This window comes from Symphalangus syndactylus, chromosome 4 (genome assembly GCF_028878055.3).
Source record: "Symphalangus syndactylus isolate Jambi chromosome 4, NHGRI_mSymSyn1-v2.1_pri, whole genome shotgun sequence".
In the NCBI taxonomy this organism is placed as follows: Eukaryota; Metazoa; Chordata; class Mammalia; order Primates; family Hylobatidae; genus Symphalangus; species Symphalangus syndactylus.
In genome coordinates, this window is record NC_072426.2 from 46695210 (window position 1) to 46708891 (window position 13682).

The 13682-nt window shown below is 40.9% G+C and overlaps 1 protein-coding gene across 7 annotated transcripts in view; it reads right to left on the minus strand.

The window, feature by feature from the left end:
* The window catches only part of ASCC1 (activating signal cointegrator 1 complex subunit 1), a 131087-nt gene that overhangs the window by 65753 nt on the left and 51652 nt on the right, over positions 1-13682 (minus strand). For all 7 annotated transcript variants that reach the window (XM_063637210.1, XM_063637212.1, XM_063637213.1 and 4 more), the window contains one exon: positions 6517-6653. In XM_063637210.1, coding sequence (XP_063493280.1) covers positions 6517-6653 — 137 coding nt within the window. The remainder of the gene's footprint in view (positions 1-6516; positions 6654-13682) is intronic.

Sequence of the window (13682 nt, forward strand, 5' to 3'; positions counted from 1 at the left end):
CACATCTTTATTTACTTTTTTGTTTGTTTGTTTTGTTTTGAGACAGAGTTTTGCTCTGTTGCCCAGGTTGGAGTGCAGTGGCGCGATCTCGGCTCACTGCAACCTCCACCTCCCAGGTTCACGCCATTCTCCTGCCTCAGCCTCCCAAGTAGCTGGGACTACAGGCGCCCGCCACCACGCCCGGCTAATTTTTTTGTATTTTTAGTAGAGACAGGGTTTCACCACGTTAGCCAGGATGGTCTCGATCTCCTGACCTCGTGATCTGCCCGCCTCGGTCTCCCAAAGGTGCTGGGATTACAAGTGTGAGCCACCACACCCGGCGTTTTTTTTGGAGACAGTTTTGCTAGTCGCCCAGGCTAGAGTGCAACGGCACGATCTCGGATTGCAACCTCCGCCTCCTAGATTCAAGTGATTCTCCTGTCTCAGCCTCCTGAGTAGCAGGGACTACAGGCGCCCACCACCACGCCAAGCTAATTTTTGTATTTTTAGTAGAGATGAGGTTTAACTATATTGGCTAGAGTGGTCTTGAACTCCAGACCTCAGGTGATCCTCCCACCCTGGCCTCCCAAAGTGCTGGGATTACAGGCATGAGTCACTGCACTCAGCCTGATATCACATTTTTTTTTTTTTTTTTTTTTTTTTTTGAGACAGAGTCTCGCTCTGTCACCCGGGCTGGAGTAGTGCAGTGGCGCAATCTCGGCTCACTGCAAGCTCCGCCTCCCGGGTTCACGCCATTCTCCTGCCTCAGCCTCCGAGTAGCTGGGACTACAGGCGCCCGCCACCGCGCCCGGCTAATTTTTTGTATATTTTAGTAGAGACGGGGTTTCACCGTGGTCTCGATCTCCTGACCTCGTGATCCGCCCGCCTCGGCCTCCCAAAGTGCTGGGATTACAAGCGTGAGCCACCGCGCCCGGCCTAAATGGATGTTTTAAGGGGGAAGCTGTTCTGGACAATTTTGAGAAGAATATGGTCATAGGCTGATATATTAAATAGTTTGGCTATTTGTCCCTGCCTAAGTCTCCTGTTGAATTGTAATCCCTAATGTTGGCGGTGGGGTCTAGTGGGAGGTGTTGCGATCATGGGGACAGATCTCTTGTCAATGGCTTGGGCCATCCCCTTGGTGATAAATGAGCTCTCACTCTGAGTTCACACAAAATCTACTTGTTTCAAAGTGTGTGGCACCTCCCCTGCCACTCTCTGTTGCTTGTTCCTGCTTTTGCCATGTGATATGCTTGATCCCCTTCACCTTCTGCCATAATTGAAGCATCCTGAGGCCTCCCCAGAAGCCGAGCATGCTTCTTGCAAGCCTGCAGAACCGTGAGCCAATTAAACCTCTTTTCTTTGTAAGTTACCCAGTCTCTGGTATTTCTTTATAGCAATAATGCAAGAACAGCATAATACACATGCTACACTGTCATTAAGTAAAAATGTGGTACTGCCTTAAAAAAAAAGGATTTGGCCAGGTGCGGTGGCTCACGCCTGTAATCCCAGCACTTTGGGAGGCTAAGGTGGGTGGATCACGAGGTCAGGAGATCAAGACCATCCTGACTAACATGCTGAAACACAGTGAAACCCCGTCTCTACTAAATATACAAAAAATTAGCCGGGTGTGGTGGCAGGCGCCTGTAGTCCCAGCTACTCAGGAGGCTGAGGCAGGAGAATGGCTTGAACCCAGGGGGCGGAGCTTGCAGTGAGCAGCGATCTCGCCACTGCACTCCAGCCTGGGCGACAGAATAAGACTCCATCTCAAAAAAAAAAAAAAGAAAAAAAAAGGGTTTTAGGATCAATCAAAAGACAGCTGGAAAAAAAGGAAAAAGTTGTCTTGACATTGAACCCAGGTCATGGGGATGCTCTTTGTAGCCTAGGAATCCTAATAGTAAAGATTCCCTTAACATTTCAAGGCCTTATTATTGCATAAGACCAAAACTTTTCTCAGTATGAAATTAGTAACTCAACTATTTTAGGCAGACACTTTTCTTTCCATGTTGCCCAGGGTGGTCTCAAACTCCTGGGCTCAAGCAATCCTCCCAGCTTGGCCTCCCAAAGTGCTTGGGTTACAGGCATGAGCCACTGCGCCCGGCCCAGATACTTTCTCTAATTAAGAAAAATTACAGCCCTGATCATAGTAAGTCTTCCTATAGCCACCTCTAATAAGAAGGGAAATGTTTCAAATCACAAGCCAAGCTCTGAACTGTCATCTGAGGCATGTAGCTTCAATCAATACACAATATATCGCCATTCCAAGTACTAGCCAAAGAATTCAATTTGAAAGGTTGCCACTGAATCCTATCAAAGTGAAGTCAAAAAAGTTTGTTTGAAAAAAAAATTTCACACTAAATACACATCCCCCAACATTTTTAAAGCTCTCACCCTGCATAGTTAAATCACCAGAAAGCATCACCACACCATTGGCTTAGATTCCCACTAAAATGTTTTTAATGGGTTATATTTAATGTTATATCTGCAATTTCCAAGGTCAACGGAAGAAAGACTCATATGAACAATGTTTTTATCTTCTGCAAAATTCCTGTTAAAGACACTGTCAATCATCATTCAGCGTTCTTTATTAAGATTTACATGATAAACTTTTGATGGATTGAGAACCAGAAAAGGTTACTCTCCTGAAAAAACTGTTATACTGGGGCTGGCTTCACAAAACCTGAGTATACTTAACACTATCGAACTATGCACTTAAAATGTTTATGATGGCAAATTTTATGTTGTATTTTACCACAACTGAAAATTTTTTAAACCATAAAAAAAAATTGTCATACTGCTTTTTATCAGACAAGAACTATACTAAGTGGTGTATTTCTTTTTGTAATTTAGTTCAAGTACACTGGTGTCAGAAAATAGTATCAAACTTTAATGCTCAAGTACAATTATTATCTTACCTTGACTTTCAGGTAGAATTTTCTCCCTATACCATCCTTATGGTTTCTAAATCTCTGACTGTAACATTTCTTTTGTATACATGTCCTCACTCTTAACTACCTCAAATACTTGGAATTAGATGGGGTACTAACAACAAAAAAAAATTAGAAAAATGAGACAGGGTCCAAAGCCTGCTTTATGAGCAGAAACACAAACTCTTTCAACCTACCCCTAACATTTATCAAGAGGGAGATTAAAGAGCAGGATAGAAATCCGATGGTTTGCCTGATAAACACTCTTTGTCTTGGTGGCCGAACAATTACATCTGGGATACCAGTAAGCAAATTACTTTCCAACTGATGACACGTGAGGCAATAATCAGGCATTAACATTTATTCATGGGTATTCTCTCCTCTTTCTAGTCCCTTTAAACTTCTTTGGTTTGACGTCAGGCCTGCTGGGAACACTGAGGCACAGGAGGGTGCTGCTGGGACTGAAGAAGAGCTGCACATTTGTCAGACTCCATACTCATACTCAGAGCCAGTGCACGGTCTGTGTCCTACATCTCACAAAGAAAAGTCACCAAGGACACAGCCGGAGCTTTCGAATTTACTAAACACTGAATAATTCATTCAAAATCTATAGAGCTACAAGAGCCTTTCACCAAAAAATTGAAACAAAACTCCTGTTTTGGGTCTCATAGCATCCTTCAAATTAAAAAACTACTCCCAAATTTAAAATGAATACTCAACTACCCATTTCTTTAATATAGCCATATAGCTCCACAGTTTAAATCAAATTTCAATATAGCCACATTTATTTCAACACTCCAATTTTAAAAACCATCAAATTAAACTACAGCACACTATGTACAGGTCTGTTCATTTTTCAGTGTTTTCCTTTCATATTTTAATTTGGGACCACTACACCATAAAAGGTTCAGGTTAGAAATGCCATTATTTATGGACATTTTTTCTAAGTATACCAAGCACAAAGACTAAGGTCAAAGAGCAAGAAAAAATTCGATGATCCAATTTACTGATTTACTTATCAGAGCTTTAATAGAAGTACCTTTTTTGTTTTTTTTTTAAGAAGTAGTATCTTCTCAGAGGTAAATCAATTGTGCACTTTTTAAACAAATGCATGTGATGGGGGAAATTAGGAGAAGGAAGTTGGGGAGGCTTGCTTTATTTTACTCGCTGCTTCCACATCTTTCCAGCTTTTTAAAAAGAGCATCTTTAAACAAATTTTTGCATGCACTGCAGATTTTTGGCAGGGTAACTCTGTCCTATTTCAAAAGCTTTGCTGAATTTGAAAAACTACAATTACTGTTTTCATACTGTCATGTCAAAAATTCTGAGGAACTATTAAGACTGCTCTTTATTCCCTAGGCACACTAACTCTGACATGCTTAAAGGGCTCAGATTTGGCATTTAATCACAAAAGGCACCAAGAGACATAAAAGGGAGGAACTCAGTTAAATCTTTGCATAGCTTAGGATAAAGCTTCAGTGATTAAAAACCTGTGACCTGATTTTCATAAGGTAAAAAGAACAAATACTTCTTTAAACAAATATTTCATCTACCTTTAAATTTTTTCTTTGCAGGATTATCCCAATGGCAGCCAAGGAAATGTAGCAACTTTCAGTTTAGTTTAGCAAAAAGTAACCTGGGAATACATTAAAGTATCAGAACTGATCCTTAAACCAGGTAAAACTGCCGTGCTTTGTAAAATAAAGCATAATGTTTTGCTTTATATAAGGGAAATGGAAAGTATCTAATGACAAACACCAAATTATTTTGAATTTCAGGTAAGATCTAGAGAAAACAGATATCTCCATTACTGAGCAAAGAACATGACAAGAAGTGTTCTTTGCTCTCTGAGATTCAGAAAGGATAGAAGACTGTAAACCCTATCAGCTTATGATCTTGCTCAAGAAAAACAGTTTGTCTTTGAAACAATTAGTGGAAAAGGATAACTGGCCCATAAAGTGTTTGTATTACACAGTTTCTTTTTTTTTTTTTTTTTTTTTTTTTGAGATGGAGTCCCGCTCTGTCGCCCAGGCTGGAGTGCAGTGGCGCAATCTCGGCTTACTGCAAGCTCCGACTCCCAGGTTCACGCCATTCTCTTGCCTCAGCCTCCTGAGCAGCTGGGATTACAGGCGCCCACCACCACGCCTGGCTAATTTTTTGCATTTTTAGTAGAGACGGGGTTTCACCGTGTTAGCCAGGATGGTCTCGATCTCCTGACCTCGTGATCCGCCAGCCTCGGCCTCCCAAAGTGCTGGGATTACCACCGTGCTTGGCTACACAGTTTCATATACAACATTAACTAGAGAAAAATTTTAGATCCTTTTACCTTGTTCTATCCAATGAACCTGGTAAACCATTTCTATAAGGCCATGTTAGAATAGCATGGGGCCTGCCTACAAGAATGGAATAAAAAAAACTATTTGAGTGAATTGGCTTTCACATTTCTCTCTTTTGTCAATCTTAAGTAAAAGGAAGAAAGTAAAGGGAAATAGGGGAAGATATGATTCTTTGAAATAAAGCTGTTATGTCAGATGTATGTGTAAATTAAAATTTTACAGTAAAAAAAGAATAACAACTCTGCCCTCAGAACAGTAATGCTTTCCCTGAGTCAAAACAGATCACTTAGACTGTTTCTGGTATCCCTTCTGAACTGGCTGGACATGGCAGCTCACGCCTGTAATCCCAGCACTTTTGAAGGCCGAAGCAGGAAAGTTGCTTGAGACCAGGAGTTTGAGACTAGCTAGCCTGGGTAATAGAGCAAGAGCCCGTCCCTGAAAAAAAAAAAAAAAAAAAGTCATAAAAAAAGTTTTAATTTTTTAAAATTCTTACTGAATCAAATAAAATTATTTGTATTTAAAAAAAAAAGAGGCCAGGCTTGGTTGCTCACACCTATAATCCCAGCACTTTGGGAGGCCAAGGCGGGCAGATCACAAGGGCAGGAGATCAAGACCATCCTGGCTAAAATGGTGAAACCCCATCTCTACTAAAAATACAAAAAATTAGCCAGGCGTGGTGGCGGGCACCTGTAGTCCCAGCTACTCCAGAGGCTGAGGCAGGAGAATGGCGAGAACCCTGCAGGCAGAGTTTGCAGTGAGCCGAGATTGCGCCACTGCACTCCAGCCTGGGCGACAGAGCAAGATTCCATCTCAAAAAAAGAAAGAAAAAAAGTCAATATTTCTAAAATATAATGAAGACTTCCCTAGAGAATCGTGTTATAATGTTTGCACTCCAGCCTGGGCGACAGAGCAAGACTCCATCTCAAAAAAAAAAAAAGAAAGTCAGTGTTTCTAAAATATAATGAAGAGTCTCCTAGAGAATCGTGTTATAATGTTTGAGTTACTGTAATAGACAGAATAATGACCCCCAAAGATGTTGATGTCCCACTCTCTAGAATTTATATTCTATCTTACAAGGCAAAGACATTTTTGTAGATGTGATTAAGGTTATGGAATCTGGTATGAGAGGTTAGCCTGGATTACCTGAGTGAGCTCCATCAAATCACATGAGTCCTTCCCATGTTACACACCCTCTGGTTCAAAAACAAGTCTGTAATACCAGAATGAAGCCAGCCCAGGTAGACCACCCAACCCCATCCCTGAGGATTACTCACTTAATGAATTCCTCTTTACACTGCTGTAGCATCTCACATGTCTGCTGGATCTCTTCCTCACTCAAAAGCACCAACATCCCAATAGTTAGATGAAGCTTTTTAGGATTCTGGAAAATGCTGCTGTCAACCCCATGATCCTGTTGTCAAAGGGAGAAAAACAAGAAACTCAGCCCATACAAAGGCAAATGGCAAGGACAAAATTGAGTCCCCAGAAATAAACCCACACATCTACAGCCAAGCAATTTTCCACAAGGTGCCAAGACCATTCAATAGAGAAAGTCTCCTCAATAAATGATGCTGGAACAACAGAATACCCACATGCAAAAGAATAAAGATAGACTACTACCTCCTACCATATAAAAAAATTAACAAAAATAGATCATGACCTGGAATTCGGCAATGGGTTCTCAGATATGACACCAAAAACACGGACGACAAAAGAAAAAAATAAACTGGACTTCACCAAATTAAAAAACTTTTGTGCATCAAAGAACACTATCAGGAAAGTGAAAAGAAGCCTACAGAATGGCAGAAATATTTGCAAATAATTTACCTGATAAGGGTCTAGTATCCAGAATATATAAAGAACTGTTCCAATTCAACAACAAAAAGACAATCTAATATTTTTATTTTTTAATTATTTATTTATTTTTGAGACAGAATCTCACTCTGTTGCCCAGGCTGGAAGGCAGTGGTGTGATCTTGGCTCACCGCAAGCTCCGCCTCCCAAGTTCATGCCATTCTCCTGCCTCCGCCTCCCGAGTAGCTGGGACTACAGGCGCCCACCACCACACCCAGCTAATTTTTTTATATTTTTAGTAGAGAACGCGGTTCGCCGTTTTAGCCAGGATGGTCTCGATCTCCTGACCTCACGATCCACCCGCCTCAGCCTCCCAAAGTGTAGGGATTACAAGAGTGAGCCACCACGCCCAGCACAATTTTTTTTATTTTTTAAGAGACTGGGTCTTGCTCTGTCACCCAGGCTGGACTGCAGTGGTGCAATCACAGCTCACTGTAACCTCAAACTCCTGGACTCAAGCAATCCTCCTGCCTCAGCCTCCTACATAGCTGGGATTATGGGTGTGAGCCACAGAACCCAGTTGAACCCAATTTTAAAATGGGAAAAGGGGCCAGGCACGGTGGCTCACGCCTGTAATCCCAACATTTTGGGAGGCTGAGGCGGGCGGATCGCTTGAGATCAGTTCAAGACCAGCCTGACCAACATGGTGAAACCTCATCTCTACTAAAAATATAAAAATTAGGCTGGGCGCGGTGGCTCACGCCTGTAATCCCAGCACTTTGGGAGGCCAAGGGGGACGGATCACGAGGTCAGGAGATCGAGACCACGGTGAAATCCCGTCTCTACTAAAAATACAAAAAATTAGCTGGGCGCAGTGGCGGGTGCCTGTAGTCCCAGCTACTCGGGAGGCTGAGGCAGAAGAATGGTGTGAACCCGGGAGGCGGACCTTGCAGTGAGCCGAGATCGCGCCACTGCACTCCAGCCTGGGCGACAGAGCAAGACTCCGTCTCAAAAAAAAAAAAAAAAAAAATTAGCTGAGTGTGGTGGCAGGCGCCTGTAATCCCACATACTCGGGAGGCTGACACAGGAGAATGGCTTAAACCCGGGAGGCAGAGGTTGCAGTGAGCCAAGATCACACCATTGCACTCCAGCCTGAGTGACAAAATGAGACTCTGTCACAAAAAAAAAAAAAAAAAAAGGGAAAAGGACTGGAATAGACTTTTCTCCAAGGCAGAAATACAAATGGCTAACAAGCACATGAACATCATTAGTCACTTAGGGAAATGCAAATCAAAACCACTATGAGGTACCATTTCACACCCACTAAAAATCAAAATAATGGAAAATGACAAGTGCTGGTGAGGATGTATAGAAATTGGAACCCTCATACATTGTTGCTAGGAAGGTAAAATGACTCAGCCTCTGTGAAAAAGAGTTTGGCAGTTCCTCAAAAAGTTAAACATAGAATTACCATATGACCCAGCAATTCTACTCCTAGGTATATGCCTAAGAGAACTGAAAAAGGGACTCAAATACATGTACATGCATGTTTCCAGAAGCACTACTCACAATAGCCAAAAGATGGAAATAACCCAAATGTATATCAACAGATGAATGGATAAACAAACCGTGGTATATACACACAGTGGAATATTATTCAGCCTCAAAAAGGAATGAAATTCTGGCTGGCCGCGGTGGCTCACGCCTGTAATCCAGCACTTTGGGAGGCCGAGGCAGGCAGATCACCTGAGGTCAGGAGTTCAAGACCAGACTGACCAACATGGCAAAACCCTGTCTCTACTAAAAATACAAAAATTAGCTGGGTATGGTGGTGTGTGCCTGTAATCCCAGCTACTAGGGAGGCTGAGGCAGGAGAATTGCTTGAACCCAGGAGGAAGAGGTTGCAGTGAGCCGAGATCGCGCTCCAGCCTGGGTGACAGAGTGAGACTCACTCCGTCTCCAAAAAAAAATTTTGGCTCTGGGAAGCACAAAAAGTAAATATACCTCATGAATCCCTAAAATTGAGGTGGAATTCACATAATATAAAATTAACCATTTTAAAGTGTACAATACAGCGGTATTTATATTTAGTGTATTCAATGTTGTGCAACCACCAGCATCCTTTAGTAGCAAACTTTATCATCTGATAAAAGCATTCCATATCCATTTATTTATTTATTTATTTTTATTTTTATTTTTTGTGATGGAGTCTTGCTGTGTCGTCCAGGCTAGAGTGCAATGGTGCGATCTTGGCTCGCTGCAACCTTTGCCTCCTGGGTTCAAGCAATTCTCCTGCCTCAGCCTCCTGAGTAGCTGGGATTACAGGAGCCTGCCACCACTCCTGGCTAATTTTTGGATTTTTTGTAGACGGGGTTTTACCATGTTGGACAGGCTGGTCTCCAACTCCTGACCTCAGGTGATCTGCCCATCTCGGCCTCCCAAAGTGCTGGGATCACAGGTGTGAGCCACCATGTCCAGCCCTCATACCCATTTAAATAAATAATCACTCCTCTTTCTCCATGACCTATCCCCTAGTGACCTCTAGTTTGCTTTTTGTCTCTTTGGATTTATCTATTCTGGATATATTATATAGAAAGAATCATACAAAACAAGACCTCTGTGACCAGCTTCTTTTATTTAGCATGATGTTTTCAAGGTTCATCCAAGCTGTAGCATTATCACTGCTTCACTCCTTTTTTTAGAGTTAAATAATATTTTAGTGTATGTATGTACCAAAATGTGTTTATTAATTCATCTATTGATGAAGATTTGGGTTTTTTGCACCTTTGCTATTAGGAATAATGCTGCTATAAACATTTGTGTACAAATTTCTGTGTTAACATATGTTTTCAGTTATTTGGGGTATATACCCAGGAGCAGAACTGCTGGGTCACATGGCAATTCTATGTTTAACTTTTGAGAAACCACCAAACCATTCTCTACATTGGCTGAACTAACAAACATTCCCAGCAGCAATGTATGAAGGTTCCTATTTCTCCACATCTTCACTGACACTTCGTTTTTAAAAAAAAATGATCGTGATCCTTATGGGTATAAAGTGGTATTACACTGTGCTTTTGACTTGCATTTCACTAAAGATCAATGATGATGACATCTTTTCATGTGCTTTTTGGATATTTGTACATCTTCTTTGGAGAAATGTCTACTAAAATCTTTTGCCCATTTAAAAACTGTCTTTTTATTGTTGAGTTTTAAGAATTCTTTATAAATTATTGATACTATACCCATATCGGACCATGGGTCCCTTTTAAAGGAAGCTAGGTCTCAAATTTCATTAATCTCATTCTGCAAATGAAAACAAGAAAAAAAAAGTTGAAGCTCTTTTTTTTTTTTTCTTTGAGACGGAATTTCACTCTTGTTGCCCAGGCTGGAGTACAACCGCGCAATCTTGGCTCACCGCAACCTCCCCCTCCCAGGTTCAAGTGATTTGCCTGCCTCAGCCTTCCTGAGTAGCTGGGATTACAGGCATGCGCCACCATGCCCGGCTAATTTTGTGTTTTTAGTAGAGACGGGGTTTCTCCATGTTGGTCAGGCTGGTCCCAAACTCCCGACCTCAGGTGATCCGCCCGTCTCAGCCTCCCAAAGTGCTGGGATTACAGGCATGAGCAACCGCGCCCGGCCAAGTTGAAGCTCTTCTATTCCAACAGGAATGAAACAGGAATCCTATTGCTGAATTGCAAGTTATTGTATAATCAGGTCTCTGGCCTAATAAAATGCTCCAAAGGCAGAGAAAGGTATTTTATCAAATGTGAATAGCTTACATCCTGTTCTTGGTTTACTTAAGGCTTACGGCCTAATATTTGCCTTGGCAACAGTAGTTAGTTGATTCTTCATTTTCTAAGTGTTAATGGAGCTTGAGCTATTTTTACATCTGATGAAAAGTTTTGTGATTCCACACATCAACCCAAATTGCCCATTTAATGAAAGTGATTGTAAGGAACAATCAGCTTTAAATGTGTCAAGGAAGGCTAAGTGCAAGGCTTATCACCCCAGCTTCTCTAATCCATGGCCTGCCACATTAGAAAAGGCATGCAAAGCCCCTCAAATGATTTTAATATGCACAACTCCATCCCAAACTACAATTGAGAATTGCTCCCCAGCAATAATGGTAATATTTGTTGGGCCCTTGCTCTGCTCCAAACGTTTTCTATGCAATGTATAGACAAATATCTTATGAGGGAAGCACTATTATCATCCATATTTTACAGATGAGGAAACTGAGGGACTGAGAAATTAAGCCACTTTCCCAAGGTAACATTGCTAGGAAGAGATGAAGTCAAAATTCAAACCCAGGCAGTCAGGCCCTAAACCCTATACTTTTGATCAATATTATATACATAGCCTTCCTAGTAATAGTTGCCCAAAGTGGGCTAGGACCATAGGACCACTACCCAGAGGCAAGTCCTTATGCATTTCAACACAGCTCACTCAATAAATGGATCTCATCACTAAATTAGGCCTGAGAATAAAGAGAATCTCATAATTCTATGAAAGGAAAGTGGTTTTAACATCTGCCTTTTCTAGCTAGGCACATTGGCTCATGCCTGAAATCTCAGCACTTCGGGAAGCCAAAGCGGAAGGATCGCTTGAGGCCAGGAGTTCAAGACCAGCCTCGGCAACTTAGACCAGTTCAAGACCAGCCTAGCAAACATGTTTCTTTTTGTAAAGAAAAAAACAACATAATTGAGTTTCTCTACAAAAAAAAAAAAAAAAAAACCACAATATCTGCCTTTTTTTAGATATGACACCAAAAGCATAATCCATAAAAGAAAAAAAAATGGATAAAGTGAACTTAATCAAAATTTAAAACTTGTGCTTCAACAGATACCATCAAGAAAATGAAAAGATAAGCCACAGAGAAAAATATTTGGGAGAAAAACATTTGCAAATCCTATGTCTGATAAATATAAACAAAAAAAATTCTTAAAGTTCAACAATAAAAAGATACATAATCTAATTTTAAAATAAGCTAAAGATTTGAACAGATATTTTCCCAAAGAGGATATACTAATGGCTAATAAACTCATGAAAAGAGGCTCCACATCATTAGTCATTAAAGAAATGCAAATCAAAACCAAAATGAGATATCACCTCACACCCATCAGAATTATTATTATCAAAAAGATAAACAATAATAAGTGTAGATGAGGATATGGAAAAACTGAGCAGCCACTTTGTAAAATATAAATTTGTAAAATGGCACGGCCCCTTTGGAAAACAGTTTGGCAGTTACTCAAAAATTCATACAAAAAAATACAACGCAGCCATTTCACTCCTAGGATTCTACCCAACGAAATGAAAACAAAGATCCACCTCAAGATGTGTACATGAATCTCACAGCAGTATTAGTTATAATAGCCAAAGAGTAGGAACAATCCACAAGTCCACCAACTGGTGAATGAATAAACAAAATGTAGGCTAGCCATATATGCAACACTATTCGGAAATCAAAAGTAATGAACTACTAACACATGCAAAAATACAGATAAACCTCAAAATATTATGCTAAATAAAAGAAGCCAGATGCAAAAGACCACATATTATATGATTCTATCTACATGAAATGTCCAGAAAGGACAAATCTAAAGAGACTGAAAGCAGGTTAATAGTTGCCTGTGGTGAGGAGTGGGGCGGCAAACAGGCACAAGGGATCTTTTTAGGGTGATGGAAATGTTCTAAAGCTGAATTGTGGTAATGATTGCACAACTCTGTAAATTTATTTAAAATCACTAAATTGTACACTTAAAATGAATTAATTTTATGGTTGTAAGTTATACCTTAATGAAACTGTTAAATAAGTTGTGTCTACGTCTTTTATTTATTTATTTATTTTTTTAAGACAAGGTCTCCTCTGTCACCCAAGCTAGGGTGCAGTGGCATGATCATGAATCCTGCAGCCTCAAACTCCTGGCCTCAAGCGATCCTCTCTCCTCAGCCTCCCAGTGGCTGGGACTACAAGCTCACATCACCACACCTAGCTAATTTTTTTTTTAATTTTTGTAGAAATGGGGTCTCATTATGTTGCCCAGGCTGGTTTCAAACTCCTGGCCTTAAGCAGGCCTCCCACCTGAAGCTACCACACCTGGCTAGCTCACTGGCAGTGGCTCACGCCTGTAATCCCAGCACTTTGGGAGGCCGAGGCAGGGGGATCACGAGGTCAGGAGATCGAGACCATCCTGTCTAACACAGTGAAACCCTGTCTCTACTAAAAATACAAAAAAATTAGCTGGGCATGGTGGCACACGCCTGTAGTTCCAACTACTCAGGAGGCTGAGGCAGGAGAATTGCTTGAACCTGGGAGGTGGAAGTTGCAGTGAGCTGAGATCGTGCCATTGCACTCCAGCCTGGGTGACAGAGCGAGATTCCATCTCAAAAAAATAAATAAATAAATAAATAAAATACTTTTAAAAATCAAAGAAAAAACTCAAAATGCTATTGAACAATAGGCAAAAGACAGACACTTCACAAGAATAAAGATATAAAAATGACTCGAACATGTAGAAAGACATACAATTTTGCTCATTTAAAAAATGCAAATTAAAACTACACTGAATACCATTTCTCACCCATCAAGCTGACAAAAATTCAAAAGCTTCATAATACACTCTGTTGGAGAGGCTGTAGG